General features: G+C 35.6%; 1 protein-coding gene across 2 annotated transcripts; it reads right to left on the bottom strand.

The window, feature by feature from the left end:
* Positions 1-5716: 5716 nt before the first annotated feature.
* Positions 5717-11871, bottom strand: LOC100399229 (olfactory receptor 4A5-like). Of its 2 annotated transcripts, XM_017978126.4 has the most exons (4): positions 11681-11871; positions 9563-9655; positions 8211-8308; positions 5717-7790 (listed from the first exon to the last, which is right to left on the bottom strand). In XM_017978126.4, the coding sequence occupies exon 4, from the start codon at positions 7737-7739 to the stop codon at positions 6828-6830; it is 912 nt and encodes a 303-aa protein (XP_017833615.4). In that variant the 5' UTR covers positions 7740-7790; positions 8211-8308; positions 9563-9655; positions 11681-11871; the 3' UTR covers positions 5717-6827. The 2 variants fall into 2 exon arrangements, with proteins under 2 accessions (XP_017833615.4, XP_078195441.1); XM_078339315.1 differs by lacking the exon at positions 11681-11871 and having other exon boundaries at positions 9563-10394.
* Positions 11872-13196: the final 1325 nt, after the last annotated feature.

Here is a 13196-nt window from a genome sequence, read left to right as displayed (position 1 = left end):
GCAGAGAGAATGAGTGCCGGCTGGGGAAATGCCAGACACTTGTAAAATCATCAGCACTCATGAGAACTCACTCACAATCATGAGAACAGCATGGGGGAGAACACCTGGTCCCTCTAACAAAACATGGGGATTATGGGGATTACAATTCAAGATGAGATTTAGGTGAGGACACAGCCAAACCAATCAGCATGCTACATAGTCCCAGCTATACTTAAGACTGAGGTGGGAAAATTCCTTAAGCCCAGGAGTTCTGAGTCCAGCTTGGTCAAGTCAAAATAGCAAGATCCTGTTTCAAAAAAAGAAAAAGAAAACTAGAGAGCAAAACCTTGCATTTGGAGTCTCTTTTCTCTAAAATTAAGAAATAATTCTAATAGCCATAAATGATATCCTGAAAAGCTGGGTCTGTGTGTGCAGTGGGATAATTCCCATAAGAGTCTTAGGATTATTATTGTTTAATTGGTAGGGTTTATAAGACGCACTTTAAAATCTTTCTGAAGTCTTCTCAAAGATTCCTCCATTGACAACTTTGAGATGACATTTATTCTTTCATTTAAAGCATGTGGCACTGGCTTTAATGTCAGAAGCTAGGTGAGCTTACTTACATTGAGGGTCTTTAGATCTTTGGACAGACTGGAAAGGGAAACCAGTTTGATTTTTGAAACCAGAAAGCTTGGGTTATTATTTTTCTTGTACATTCTGCTAGAAAATTAAAGATATTCTTTCAACTTATATTTTTACCTATGATATCACACACTTTTATAAGAAACAGGTTGAATATTCAAGATTGTACTTGAAAATTTTAGCTGGATCCACCTGTTCGCTTAAGTACACTTTCTGTTTTCTACATTATTACATGTGGCAGTATCACCAGGCCTTTCTGGCACTAGATAAGGAGTCACTTCTTTGTCCCTAGTTACTTCCGTCTTTTCAGTCATCACTTACACTGTCCCGGTGACCCTTCTAAGTGTCATCTAGCATCTGATATTAAGGCCTATGCCACATGCTTTGAATTGTTGTTATGGAAGCACCACACTTACAGGTGCCACTCTTTATTCTGGTCATCTCTTCCCGTGCTGTACAAGGCTCCACAGATTTTGCGACTTAAAACAATCACCATCTTATTTTATCTTCAAATTTTCTGGGCCAGGAATTCAGGCAGTGGTTGGCTGAGTATTTCTTCTGCTTCATGTGGCATGGACTGAAGTCACTCAGTGTTATTCAGCTGATAGCTGGGGCATCTGTAGAGTCCAGGAAAGCTTACTTCACATTTATAGTATTTTGGAGGTGATGACTGGAAGAGATCCACTGAGTCCTTCCTCCTACCCATTTAGATGAAGGACCACAAGGTCTCTAACAGGATAGTCAGGCTTTTTACATGGCACTAAGAGATCCCCATGGTAGAAAGTAGAAGATGGCAGGCCAATGAAGGGCTATGTCCAGAACTGACACAATGTCACTTGCACCATCTTCTGTTGTTCAGGTGTTCATATGACCATCCCAGATTTGAAATGTTACAGAAACACATAACCCTTGAAGGGAAGTGGGAAAGTCACTTTGCAGGGCAGTATCAGAACAATTGTCTGCATCTGAAAGGCACATATTGGGAGTTTTATTCAGCTTGAGTTGAATCTATAAATCATCTTGGACTGCATTATCATCTTAACAATGGTGGGTTTTCTAATTCTTGAATACAATATATCTACTAGGTGTTTTAAATGTTTATGTTTGAAAAGTTTTGTAATTAGCAAACAGATCTTACATATCTGCTCTGAAGTATTTATGTGTTCAGATGCTTTCAAGGGTTTTTAATTTAAAACATTTCAATGATTATTATTGTTAGCATATATAAGTGCAACTGAAATTTCAATTTGGCATTTTAGTTCTATAAACGTGCTAAATTTGCCAAGTATTTCTTGTCATCTCTGTAGATTCCTTAGCATTTCTTGAGACACTCTCACATTATATACAAACAAGAATAGTTCATTGCTTGGAGGGATATAGGAGCATTTAGCTTTTCAATTTGTTTTGGGGTCATATTCAGAAGGTTGTTTTTTCCCTACATTTTACCCTTTTATCAAAGCTGTCAAATTAATTAAAATAATGTTTTTTAATAATAATCCTCTGCTATTCCTTTAAAGTCTAAAGGATTTATTATTCTAAGATGATTTTTTTAAATGTCTAATACTGGCTATTTGAATTTCTAATTGTTTTCTTTTTGATCATTCTTGCTAGAAGTTTATGAATTTTATTATAAAGGTAACAACTTTGGACTATTTTGATTTTCTGTATTTTATGTTTCCCATATTCCTGATTTTTGATCTTATATTTCTTATGTCCTGTCTTTTACTTACCTTGGATTTAATTTACTCTTCTTAAGGTGAAAGCTCAGGTGGATGCTTAAACATTTATTTTTAAAATAACACTTACAGCTATAAATTTCCCTCTCAGTACTATTTTAATTATATCTCATTTTTGATATGTTTTATTTAGTGTTGAGTTCTAAATATTTGCTTATTTCTATTATAACTTTTACTTTGATTCATAGGTTATCAAAACATTATTTCCAATTTCCAAATGTTTGAAGATTTTTCTAGATATGTGAGCTACGTATTTCCATACAAAACTGACTCTAAAATTTAGGCTCAAAACACTATGTACTTATTATTTCTCAATTTCTATAGGTCAGGAAACTAAAGATGGCTTAGCTGGTTTCAGTGCTTCAGGGTCTCTTATGAATCTGTGATCATTATCTGGCTGGGGCTACAGTCTCACATGAAGGCTCAGCTGAGGAAGGATCCACATCCAAACTGGCTGTTGGCAGGACTGTATCTCAATAGAAATGAAAACTCTTTTGAAAGTGTCATTCCACTTAACATCCCACGCACTTTGAAATTGTTTTCTGTATTTTACTGCTGCATGTTATTAACTTCTGAATATATTGTTATTAATTTTATTTGAACAATTTTTAAACAAGAAAAGAAAGGAAAATAATCTCTATTTAATCCCTATGCATTATATTATCTATTTTCTGAATTCTTTACTATAAATTATGATTTTCATATAATATTGATTTTTTCAACCTGAGGAACTTTTTTTCTTGCATTTCTTATAAAACAGATCTGCTGGTTATGACATTTCTCATCCCTCAAGTAGTGAGCTCATTACTGAATTGCATAAGGCAGGTTGAGACTACATTTAGCTCTCCCTCAGCATAAAATAGGAAAAAGATTGAAAGAGTGAGAAGAAATTCCAGCAATTTGCCAGTGCAAGGGCTGTTGGAAAAGAGTTTGAAGTTCAATTTCTGCCACAGTAGAATGATGTAGTAAAGGTTTCGGCTTTCTGTTGAAACTCAAGAAGGTCCATGTCTCAGCATTAATGTCTACATTGCAGAATTAGGGATTATATGATAGCACAGTTAGATGTTTTCCAAATGGGCTATTTCTTTCCTTTCTTTATCATTTATCATCTTCACCTTTTTATAGTTCTAATTTGTTCTCATGCAATTGTATCAACAAAAGAATTTACTGCATTGTATCTTTCCTACAAATAATACAATTCTTAGAGCATTAAAAAACTTCAATTTAATTCTCCCATTCAAGTGAAAAGGGGTTCATTTTCCTTTCGTAGTATTAACTGACTTCATGTCATCTATGAAAGAAACAGGAATTTTATTCTCTGAAGACAAGATAATGTTATGTGTAAAGAATAATAGTGTGCATTCTAGGTGTTATCACATATCTCTGTGCCCCTTTCCCATCTGACAGGATTTTTCCTTTTAGCTATTACATATATAAATTCATCTTTTGATTAAGCCAGTATTACATGGGTTGTAAGGGGTATAATATGTCCATGTGATATACTTCTTTTTTTTTTTCCGAGACAGATTCTTGCCCGGGCTGGAGTGTAGTGGCACAATCTTGGCTCACTGCAACCTCTGCCTCCCAAGTTCAAGCAATTCTCCTGCCTCAGCCTCCCAAGAAGCTGGGATTACAGGCATGCACCACCACACTTGGCTAACTTTTGAATTTTTAGTAGAGATGGGGTTATGCCATGTTGGTCAGGCTGGTCTCGAACCTCTTACCTCAGGTGATCCTACCCCCTCACCTCTCAAAGTGCTGGGATTACAGGCATGAGCCACCATGCCCTGCCTATGTGATGTACTTCTTAGCTCATTTATGCCCACTGGCCATGAGAAAACTTGTGCTTTGATTCAGTGATATATAGAGAATCAAATTGGTAGATCATGTATGGTTTCCATAGCATGATGGTGTTTTCTTTTCTGGTTTGGATCACAGGCTAAGTTACACTTAAAGTGTAATTAAAAGTATAATCAAGAAAAACCCATTTGACATCACTAGGAGCTATGGCTATTGGTCCTTTGTAATAACACTACAAGCTCTGTTGTTATTTGACCCTGGCAAGTACTCTTTCAGACTATTTAAAGCGGTGTTTCAGCTCTTGTTCTAGCACCTTAGACTTTACCACATGACTGGTTTTGGTTGACTTGGATATGTTATTATTCTTCCCATCATTATACATCATTCATCCCATATATCCAAGTTGTCACTTGAAAATCCTGAGACAAAGGCTTTCTGCTACTTTTTTTAAAAGAGTAAAAACCTAGGTTTTGCGGGGGAACAACAGCACCTACTTTAATCTTGCCTTATATCCTATTAAGGCTTCCATAATAGCATTCTGTGTTGCTGGATTTCTTGGTCATTCATTCATCAGAGGCTTGTCTGTCTGACCAAATGGTGAAGTTACAGCACAGGAGTCAGGAAACATTCAGACATTGCTCTGAGATTGAGAACCAAATGCTTATGCACTTAAGGTTATGCTGCTTGTACATATGGTCATTCAGAGAACTTAATTTTACCTTCTTGGACCAAGGTTCTACTATTCCAAGGGAGAATTTCAGCAGGTTTTCATATGAGATACATTCCATCAATACCTAATTTATTGAGAGTTTTCAGCATGCAGTGCTGTTGAATTGTGTCAAAGGTCTTCTCTGCATCTATTGAGACAATCATGTGGTTTTTATCATTGGTTCTGTTTATGTGATTGATTACATTTATTGATTTGTATATATTGAACTAGCCTTGAATCCAGGGGTGAAGCCGACTTGATTGTGGTGGATAAGCTTTTGGAAAGGCTGCTGGATTTGGTTTGTGAGTATTTTACTGAGGATTTTCACATCTATGTTTATCGGGGATATTGGACTAAAATTTTCTTTTTTTGTTGTGTTTCTTCCAGTTTTTGGTATCAGGATGATGCTGTCCTCATAAAATGAGTTAAGGAGGACTCCCTCTTTTTCTATTGTTTGAATCGTTTCAGAAGGAATGGTATTAGCTCTCTTTGTGCTTCTGGTAGAATTTGGCTGTGAATCTGTCTTGTCCTGGACTTTTTTTGGTTTGTGGGCTATTAATTACTGCCTCAATTTCAGAACTTGTTATTAGTAAATTCACATATTTGACTTCTTCCTCGTTCAGTCTTGGGAGGGTGTGTGTGTCCAGGAATCTATCCATTTTGTCTAGATTTTCTAGTTTATTTCCACAGAGGTCTTTATAGAATTCTCTGACAGTAGTTTATATTTCTGTGGGCTCTGTGGTGATATCCCTTTTATCATTTTTTTATTGCATCTATTTACTCTTCTCTCTTTTCTTCTTTATTAGCCTGGTAGCCTATCTATTTCTGTTGATCTTTTGGAAAAACCAGCTCCTAGATTCATTGATTTATTACAGCTTATAGCAGTGTATCTTATAAGACAGATTTTAAAAGATACTTTAAAAATTGTTACATTTTCAGACAGAATTTACAAGAAACATTAAACAGGCAGAACTTGGTAGTGGCAAAGATAAAAATAATGTCGCTTTCCAGACTCTGCAAAGAGCTAAGAATGCTAAAAATAAGAAGTCATCAAAATAAACATCATTTCAAACTTGTGGATGTTAAGACATTATGAAAAGACTTCAGAAAAATTTCACAGTATGTCTCATAAGTACTTTAAACTAGACAAACATAATTCTAAGATTCTTAAGAGTATTATCTGAATGCACATAGAGTTTCGCCTTAACTCTGAGGAGGGCCAGGTTCAAAAATTTTGTGAATATGGTGTTTGTATATTCCACAAAGACTTTAATTACACAGAAGGAAGCAGCATAGCCTTCCCGTCTGAACAGGAGCATCTATTTTAATTACTATTCCTCCCTTTCCCCATTCTATGCTGGGCATATAGAAGAAATACGCTGTCTCACTATATGTATAATAGAGAAAAAACATAATTTAAAATGTGCATAATAAAAGCTCCACTCAGGCAACCCCATCCATTCTCAGTGAATATAGAGGATGAGATCTTGAACTTCTAAGAGATGCTGTGATGGGATGACTTCTTAATTGAGCTTGGAGCATCTCAATCCTGTCATCCTATTTTGGGATCCTTGAATTACCCTGAGAAGTCTGAAATTTTCCCTTGGAAGACTTTGTCTACACACCTCCTTATCTACATGAGGAGGAACGCTTTATTCTAACTGTAGCTAACTTTTTTTTTTTGATTTTTTATTGGATTTTAAGTTTTGGGGTACATGAGCAGAGCATGCAAGACAGTTGCGTAGGAACACACATGGCAGTGTGCTTTGCTTTCCTTCTCCCCTTCGCCCACATTTGGCATTTCTCCCCAGGCTATCCCTCCCCACCTCCCCCTCCCACTGGCCCTCCCCTTTTCCCCCCAATAGACCCCAGTGTTTAGTACTCCCCTTTCTGTGTCCATGTGTTCTCATTTTTCATCACCCGCCTATGAGTGAGAATATGCGGTGTTTCATTTTCTGTAGCTAACTTTTACACAAGAGTTTTTCTATAGCATTTCTCATCTCTGAATTTCTCAACGTGTATATAAAAGGATTCATCATGGGTGAGATAACTGTATAAAACACAGTTATAAATTTATCAACAGGAAAGTTTGAAACTGGTCTAACATATATGAAAATACAGGGAACAAAAAACAAGACAACTACGGCAATGTGGGAGCTGCAGGTAGACAGGGCTTTACGCCTCCCTTCATGACTGTAAGTTTTAAGGGAGTTTAAGATGACTCCATAGGAGATTAGAAGAAGGGTAAAGATGATCATACAGATTGCTCCACCATTGAATACCACAGTGAGGCCTATAAAGTAGGTGTCAGTGCACGTCAGTTCCAATAATGGGTACATGTCACAGTAAAAGTGGTCAATGACATTAGGGCCACAGAAAGGGAGACTGTACACAACAACAATTTGAAACACAGAATGTACCAAACCTCCAATCATGGCCAGCACCAACATAAGGATGCAAACCTGTCGATTCATGATGGTCAAATAGTGCAGGGGCTTACAGATGGCCATATAGCGATCACAGGCCATCCCGACCAGGAGGCTGATCTCAGTACCACCAAAAAAATGGTCTATAAATAGCTGGCCCATGCAAGCTGTGAAGGAAATAGTCTTTTTATCACGGAGTAAGTCCACGATCAATGTGGGAGAAATTGTGGTGGAATATATGGCATCTACAAATGAGAGACAGGCAAGGAAGAAGTACATTGGGGAGCCCAAGGAAGGGCTGGCAATAACAGTCACCACAATGAGCAGGTTGCCTACCATTGTTACAATATATGCAAGTAAAAATATGGCAAATAAAGCATGTTGCACATTAGGATCTTGAGACAAGCCCAGGAGGACAAATTCTGTAATATTGTTCTTCTGCCTCATTTACTCTTCTTTCAGGCTTGTATCAGAGATGAGAGCTCAGGAGAACAGGACCTGTAATGAAACAGTGAGCATGAATATGATTACATCCATTGTGTGACAGAGCTCATCTTCACTGTATCCTGAATAGACATTTACACACAGTAAACATTAAGTAAGTCTCTATTGAGTTTCTCATCCAAAGAGACCGTCTTCCCTTGATGATTCTGTTTCTCCTCATAGATTTTAGTTTTAGCCACAGGTAAAGGCTTCTACCTCTAAGTTTAGTAAGTATTTTATACAGAAGAAGTATTAAAGTCCCAACACCCCTTTATGCATTTCATAACTTCTTATTTAAAATATGGCAGAGAAGTCAGCTATGATGAATAGGCAATGGGTTCTTGGTCTCAAGAAACTTACTCTCTGGTGGTGGACATAAATTCTAAATAAATAAATTGACATAGATTTAGTCCTTTGTATTTGTATTTGTGGTACCTTTATGATATGATCTCTGTAGCACCAAGAATAATATCTTCTGAAATATTTCACTCAGTACTCTGGCCTTCTACTGTGAGACCTTCATTCTTTCATGCCTGGAAGGATATTTAGTCTTCATTAGTCTTTCATTAAATGACAAAATACAGGACTCTGAACTGTATAAATAGCTATGATATTATTTATTACATTGTTCCCTGTAGCAATTGCTTGGTCTGATTCTCTGTCCACCTTAAGAGCTGTGATTCTCTCCATTTTATCCTTGTCTATATTCCAATTTTTACAACAATTACATACAAAATTCTAATTTTCAGCAATTAATTTGAATTCAAGTGAACTAACTCATGACTGTCACCAACTACCAAATGTGCCAAGAGTATTTTTTTCTGAATTCTTGGGATAAGCTAGGGGGTGAGAGAGGAGCAAATAGACACTGCAGAAAGAGGTACAGAACAGTGGAACATGGTTTTGTTTATAACACTATTTAGATACCAAGAGTGCTCAAAAATAGAATCTTAGTTACCAGATTTCAAAAAGAATTAAATTCTAAGAGAAATTCCAAGTTTAGCGTAAGAATGCATGGATTTGAGTCATTTCTGAATGCATTTACAAATCTATCTCAGTTTGCTCGCTGGAAAACAATGGGATTAAATTTGAGAAATTCAGAATCCTTTCTTAGCAACTATCTACAGAATTATCAGTGCACCTCTCCTTTATGGTATTCTGCTGACTATTTTTTTCATTTCTTATAAATTTAGAATTAAATAAACATGTCCAAGCTCATGACTCTTACATGAAAAATGGTGGTCAGTGGGACATGGGGATTTCATGATCACAGTGAGTAAATAGTGACTATAAGGTTCTCACCCGGTATGTACCTATTTAAGATCCAAGACATCCTTAGAAAGAAAGTGTAGCATGTGATGAATAATGTGGACACTGGATCCACACTGTTTCAGCTACAACTTCAGCTTCTCTACTTTGTATGAGATTTGGGGTCACTTACTAAACCTCTCTGTCCCTTACTATCATCATTTTTAGAATAGGTATCCCAATAGTCCTTACCCCTTAGAGTTGTTATTTTATTAAAACTAAGTTAAGTACTTAGAATACTGGCTGTCACCTGGGAAGGGCTCAATATATGATAGCCATTAGTAGTATTCTTGATTGTCACTGTGAACATAGAATCAGAACAAATCATGCAGAGCTTTGTCAATTTAAAAATATTTATAGACATACTCCAGGAAAAAAAAGGATGAGATATCTATAATTCAGGAAAGCCTTTTGGGGGCACAAAATAAAATTGTATGCCTTAGAAAATAATGATCTAATTATATGGGTAGTAATTTTACCTGTGATGAAATGTATCTTGATGAGAAGCAAGCAGAATTATGGTGAAAAAGTTGGACCTACCACCAGGGATAGCTCAAGAAATGAAAATAAGGCTAAAATCAAAAACAGACAAATTGTAGTTAATAACTGAGTATTCACAAGCTATAAGGAGATTAATGAGATAATTAAGTGAGGCCAGTATTCTTTTAAAATCTTCTTCAGAGAGATTCCTTTTAGCAAAGAAGTACTGAAAGTACAACCTCCTATGAGTCCCTGGGGTGACTTAGGAGGCTTTTCAGGTTGGCCATAACAAACGCAGACAGGATCTTGTTAAAAAATAATAATAAAAGAAAAATAAACACATTGTTTCTTAAAGTCTCTAGATCTGGCAGTTAAGGAAAAACTTAAATTACAGAGAACAATAAGACAAGTAGAGATATAAACCCAAACTTTCTGATTACTCACTGCTTAGGAAAACTGCAGAAATACTAAACCTTAACTGTAGACAGGATGGTTTCATTTACATAAATCTGGCAGTGGAATAGGACATGTGCAGAGAGAGTTTGAGCTGTCTCTAAAAGCCAGCTGTGATGAAACTTCCACATGTCCCATTCACATTACCACTTCCAGCTGATTCCAGAATTCTGTCAATGTTGAAGCTATGGATTGATTGAGACACACCTGCCAAAGAACACAAGGGAATAGTGTAGTCTAGAGCCAATTCTGTTATTTTTTCACAACTTACTTGCTACAAGATTTACTGCCTTTTCCCTCTTCCATCATCAAAACTAGATTTCAACAGAATAATTCTTTTGGCAATTTAAATGTTCAGTTTTTTAAAATTTGGTATGTAAACTATCTTCTATAATTTCAGTAATTAAATATGAAATACTCTCAAAACTGAAAGATAGCCTTACTAGGCTTTCAATGTAAAATGCTAAGTTAACATATTTCTAGAAAAAAATAATTTAAAATAATTTCTTAAGAACATGATATTTTCTAAAGATAAAATCCCATAAAAAGCTCTACAATATTATATTTCACAGTTACAATTTTATAAATCTATTTAAATGACAGTAGACTAGGTACTTTCCTGAGCACATAAATATTTCTAGTATGTTTGCTGGGATTGTTTTTAGATTTATAAGCAAAAACCCATATTATGCTTCCAGAACATACAGGCATTGATTCTTTCACATTCTAATACACTTGACATGATCTACAGTTTTAAACTCCATAATCAAATATATCTCAAAGTGATCATATATCTTTATTAATAAATCACATAAAATATAACATCCCTTAAACAAATATGATTATCAATCAATTGGTTTATTATATGCGTAATGTGGAACATGTTTTTCTTCTTGTTTGGCAAATAGAAAAGGAAACCCCATTAGGCTATATATTAAAACCAAATCTACGTTGTGTATACTGAAAGATTTTCATATTTGCCAGCTCAACTTTCCCAATCAGAATTCATTCAACAAAATCACATAGTATTTAAGACATTAGCTACATTTCAACATGTCACAGGAATTTTCAATGAATGTTGCTTGTCAGTGGTTTTAAATACTTACATCATGGTCCGGAAAAGCTATGTTTCTTTCACTAAACATTCATGTAGATACCTTAGGCATGTATACGTGATCATAAAACACATGGAAATGGGTAGCTGATCCATGGATATAGAAATAGTTCCTAGAGGCTACACTTTCCTCAGTTCCACACAGCCTTCTCATTATCTCAGTCATTAGAGAAGTATGGCACTATCCAAAGCAGATGACCAAAATATAAACATGCTTAACCATAATCTAGAAATAAATGTTCTTACCTGCTGGAAGATTTCTTCACAGAAAAACAAAGACACTACTTTTGCATGACTGTGTACAAATTGATCTGATTAGTGGAAATTAACCAGGACAAGTCACTTATTTGTGACACAAGTAAACAAAAACGTACCAACATTGAAATTTGTTACATGAAAGTTTCCTCAATTATGGCAGAGCAACCATAAGTACTTTAGTGTGAAGAGGATTTATGATAACTGTCATGTGCCCAGATATTACACTTTGTACCTAATAAAAACAATGCTGAAACTTAACTTCATGGAAAAACCAATGACAGAGCTTACTCACAGTCAGAAGCCAAACTCTTCAATCTTTCATTCAATTATCATAAAAAAGCATACACCTAAGTCCACTTCTTTCCTTATTAAAAATATGCCCCTGTATCTCCCGCCATCGCAGTAAATTGAGAAGTTTCACAACTTTTTACAAGAAATGGAGGATATGACATAAAACATCACACCTAGAGGACTCGATACCAACTGAAGACATATTCTACCTGTAAACACAATATATGACTTTTAAATCATCCGTATTTTAAATGAAAGACACAGTAGCGTCATTACAGATTGGTTAATTAGAATATCTGGAACAAATTCAAATGAGGTAATCTCTCTGAACACTTTTTTTCCCCTTAAAATCCCTAGAGGAAAAAGATGTGTGTCTCACCAAGAAAGAGTAGCTAAATGCCAGGTAATGTGAAAAGCCTATAATGTGAAAAGAAAAATTCTGAAGTAAATTGAACAATATATTATGAGTGTCACATTATGAAATACTGAGGTAAAGCAAGTAATATTTAAGCCAGAATGAAGGGGAACCAGCCCCAAGTTCTCGTCTCCGAGCATATTCCCAGGAGGAGGGCCTGACCCTTCCTGCTAGAAAGTACAGCAACCCAAGAAGCCCTGAGGCTCACAGGCACAGAGACTAAGAAAATAAGTTGAATTCTGATTCTTGGAATGATAGGTAATCAAAGGTCTGCAATCTTAGGTTAAAATACAGGCTCTCAATCGAGGCTCAAACCTATATCAGATATAACCATATTGATCAGTAGTCTATAATTCAATCCTTTAATTTTATTTCAATAACAATTCAGTAACTTTTTCTGCAATAAAGAATTTTTATTTTGCCAACAAGGGAGCAGTGCTTAAGGGTTTCCATTGATATTTTCATTACTTTCATTACCACTGGCTTCACTGAAAACTTTCATCTCATTATATGTTTAGTTAAATATTGGATCTACTGTGTCATAAGAGCCTTAGATAGAGTCCCATAAATACCAGTCGGAACCAGCTAAGGTCTTTATTACTTAATGTGCTCCACTAAAAGTTAATTATTTTCAACTTACCTAATAAATGGATTAAATTTATCTATCACAAATACAATATGTATTATTTCAAAAATTTGAAATGCATATCTATAAGCACTGTGCTCCCTTACTGGTAAGTGGTAAAAGATGCACAAACATATTTTTAATTCTGATGAACTATCAGATATGATCAAAGATACTGTGGATTAAATTATGGTTCCAAGATGGAGAACTAATATAAAAATTAGCCATAAAGTTCAGGTAACTCACAAAAGGAAGCTCATCAGACTAATAGTGGATCTCTCAGCAGAAACCCTACAAGCCAGAATAGAGTGAGGGCCAATATTCAACATTCTTAAAGAAGAGAATTTCCAACCCAGAATTAAATATTCAGCCAAGCTAAGCTTTATAAGCAAAGGAGAAATAAAATCCTTTACAGGCAAGAAAATGCTGAGAGATTTTGTCACCACCAGGCCTGCCTTACAAGGACTCCTGAAGGAG

The sequence above is a fragment of the Callithrix jacchus genome, chromosome 10, assembly GCF_049354715.1.
Source record: "Callithrix jacchus isolate 240 chromosome 10, calJac240_pri, whole genome shotgun sequence".
Lineage (NCBI taxonomy): Eukaryota > Metazoa > Chordata > Mammalia > Primates > Cebidae > Callithrix > Callithrix jacchus.
The sequence above is the reverse complement of the archived record's forward strand: the minus strand, read 5'-3'. Positions and strand labels throughout refer to the sequence as shown.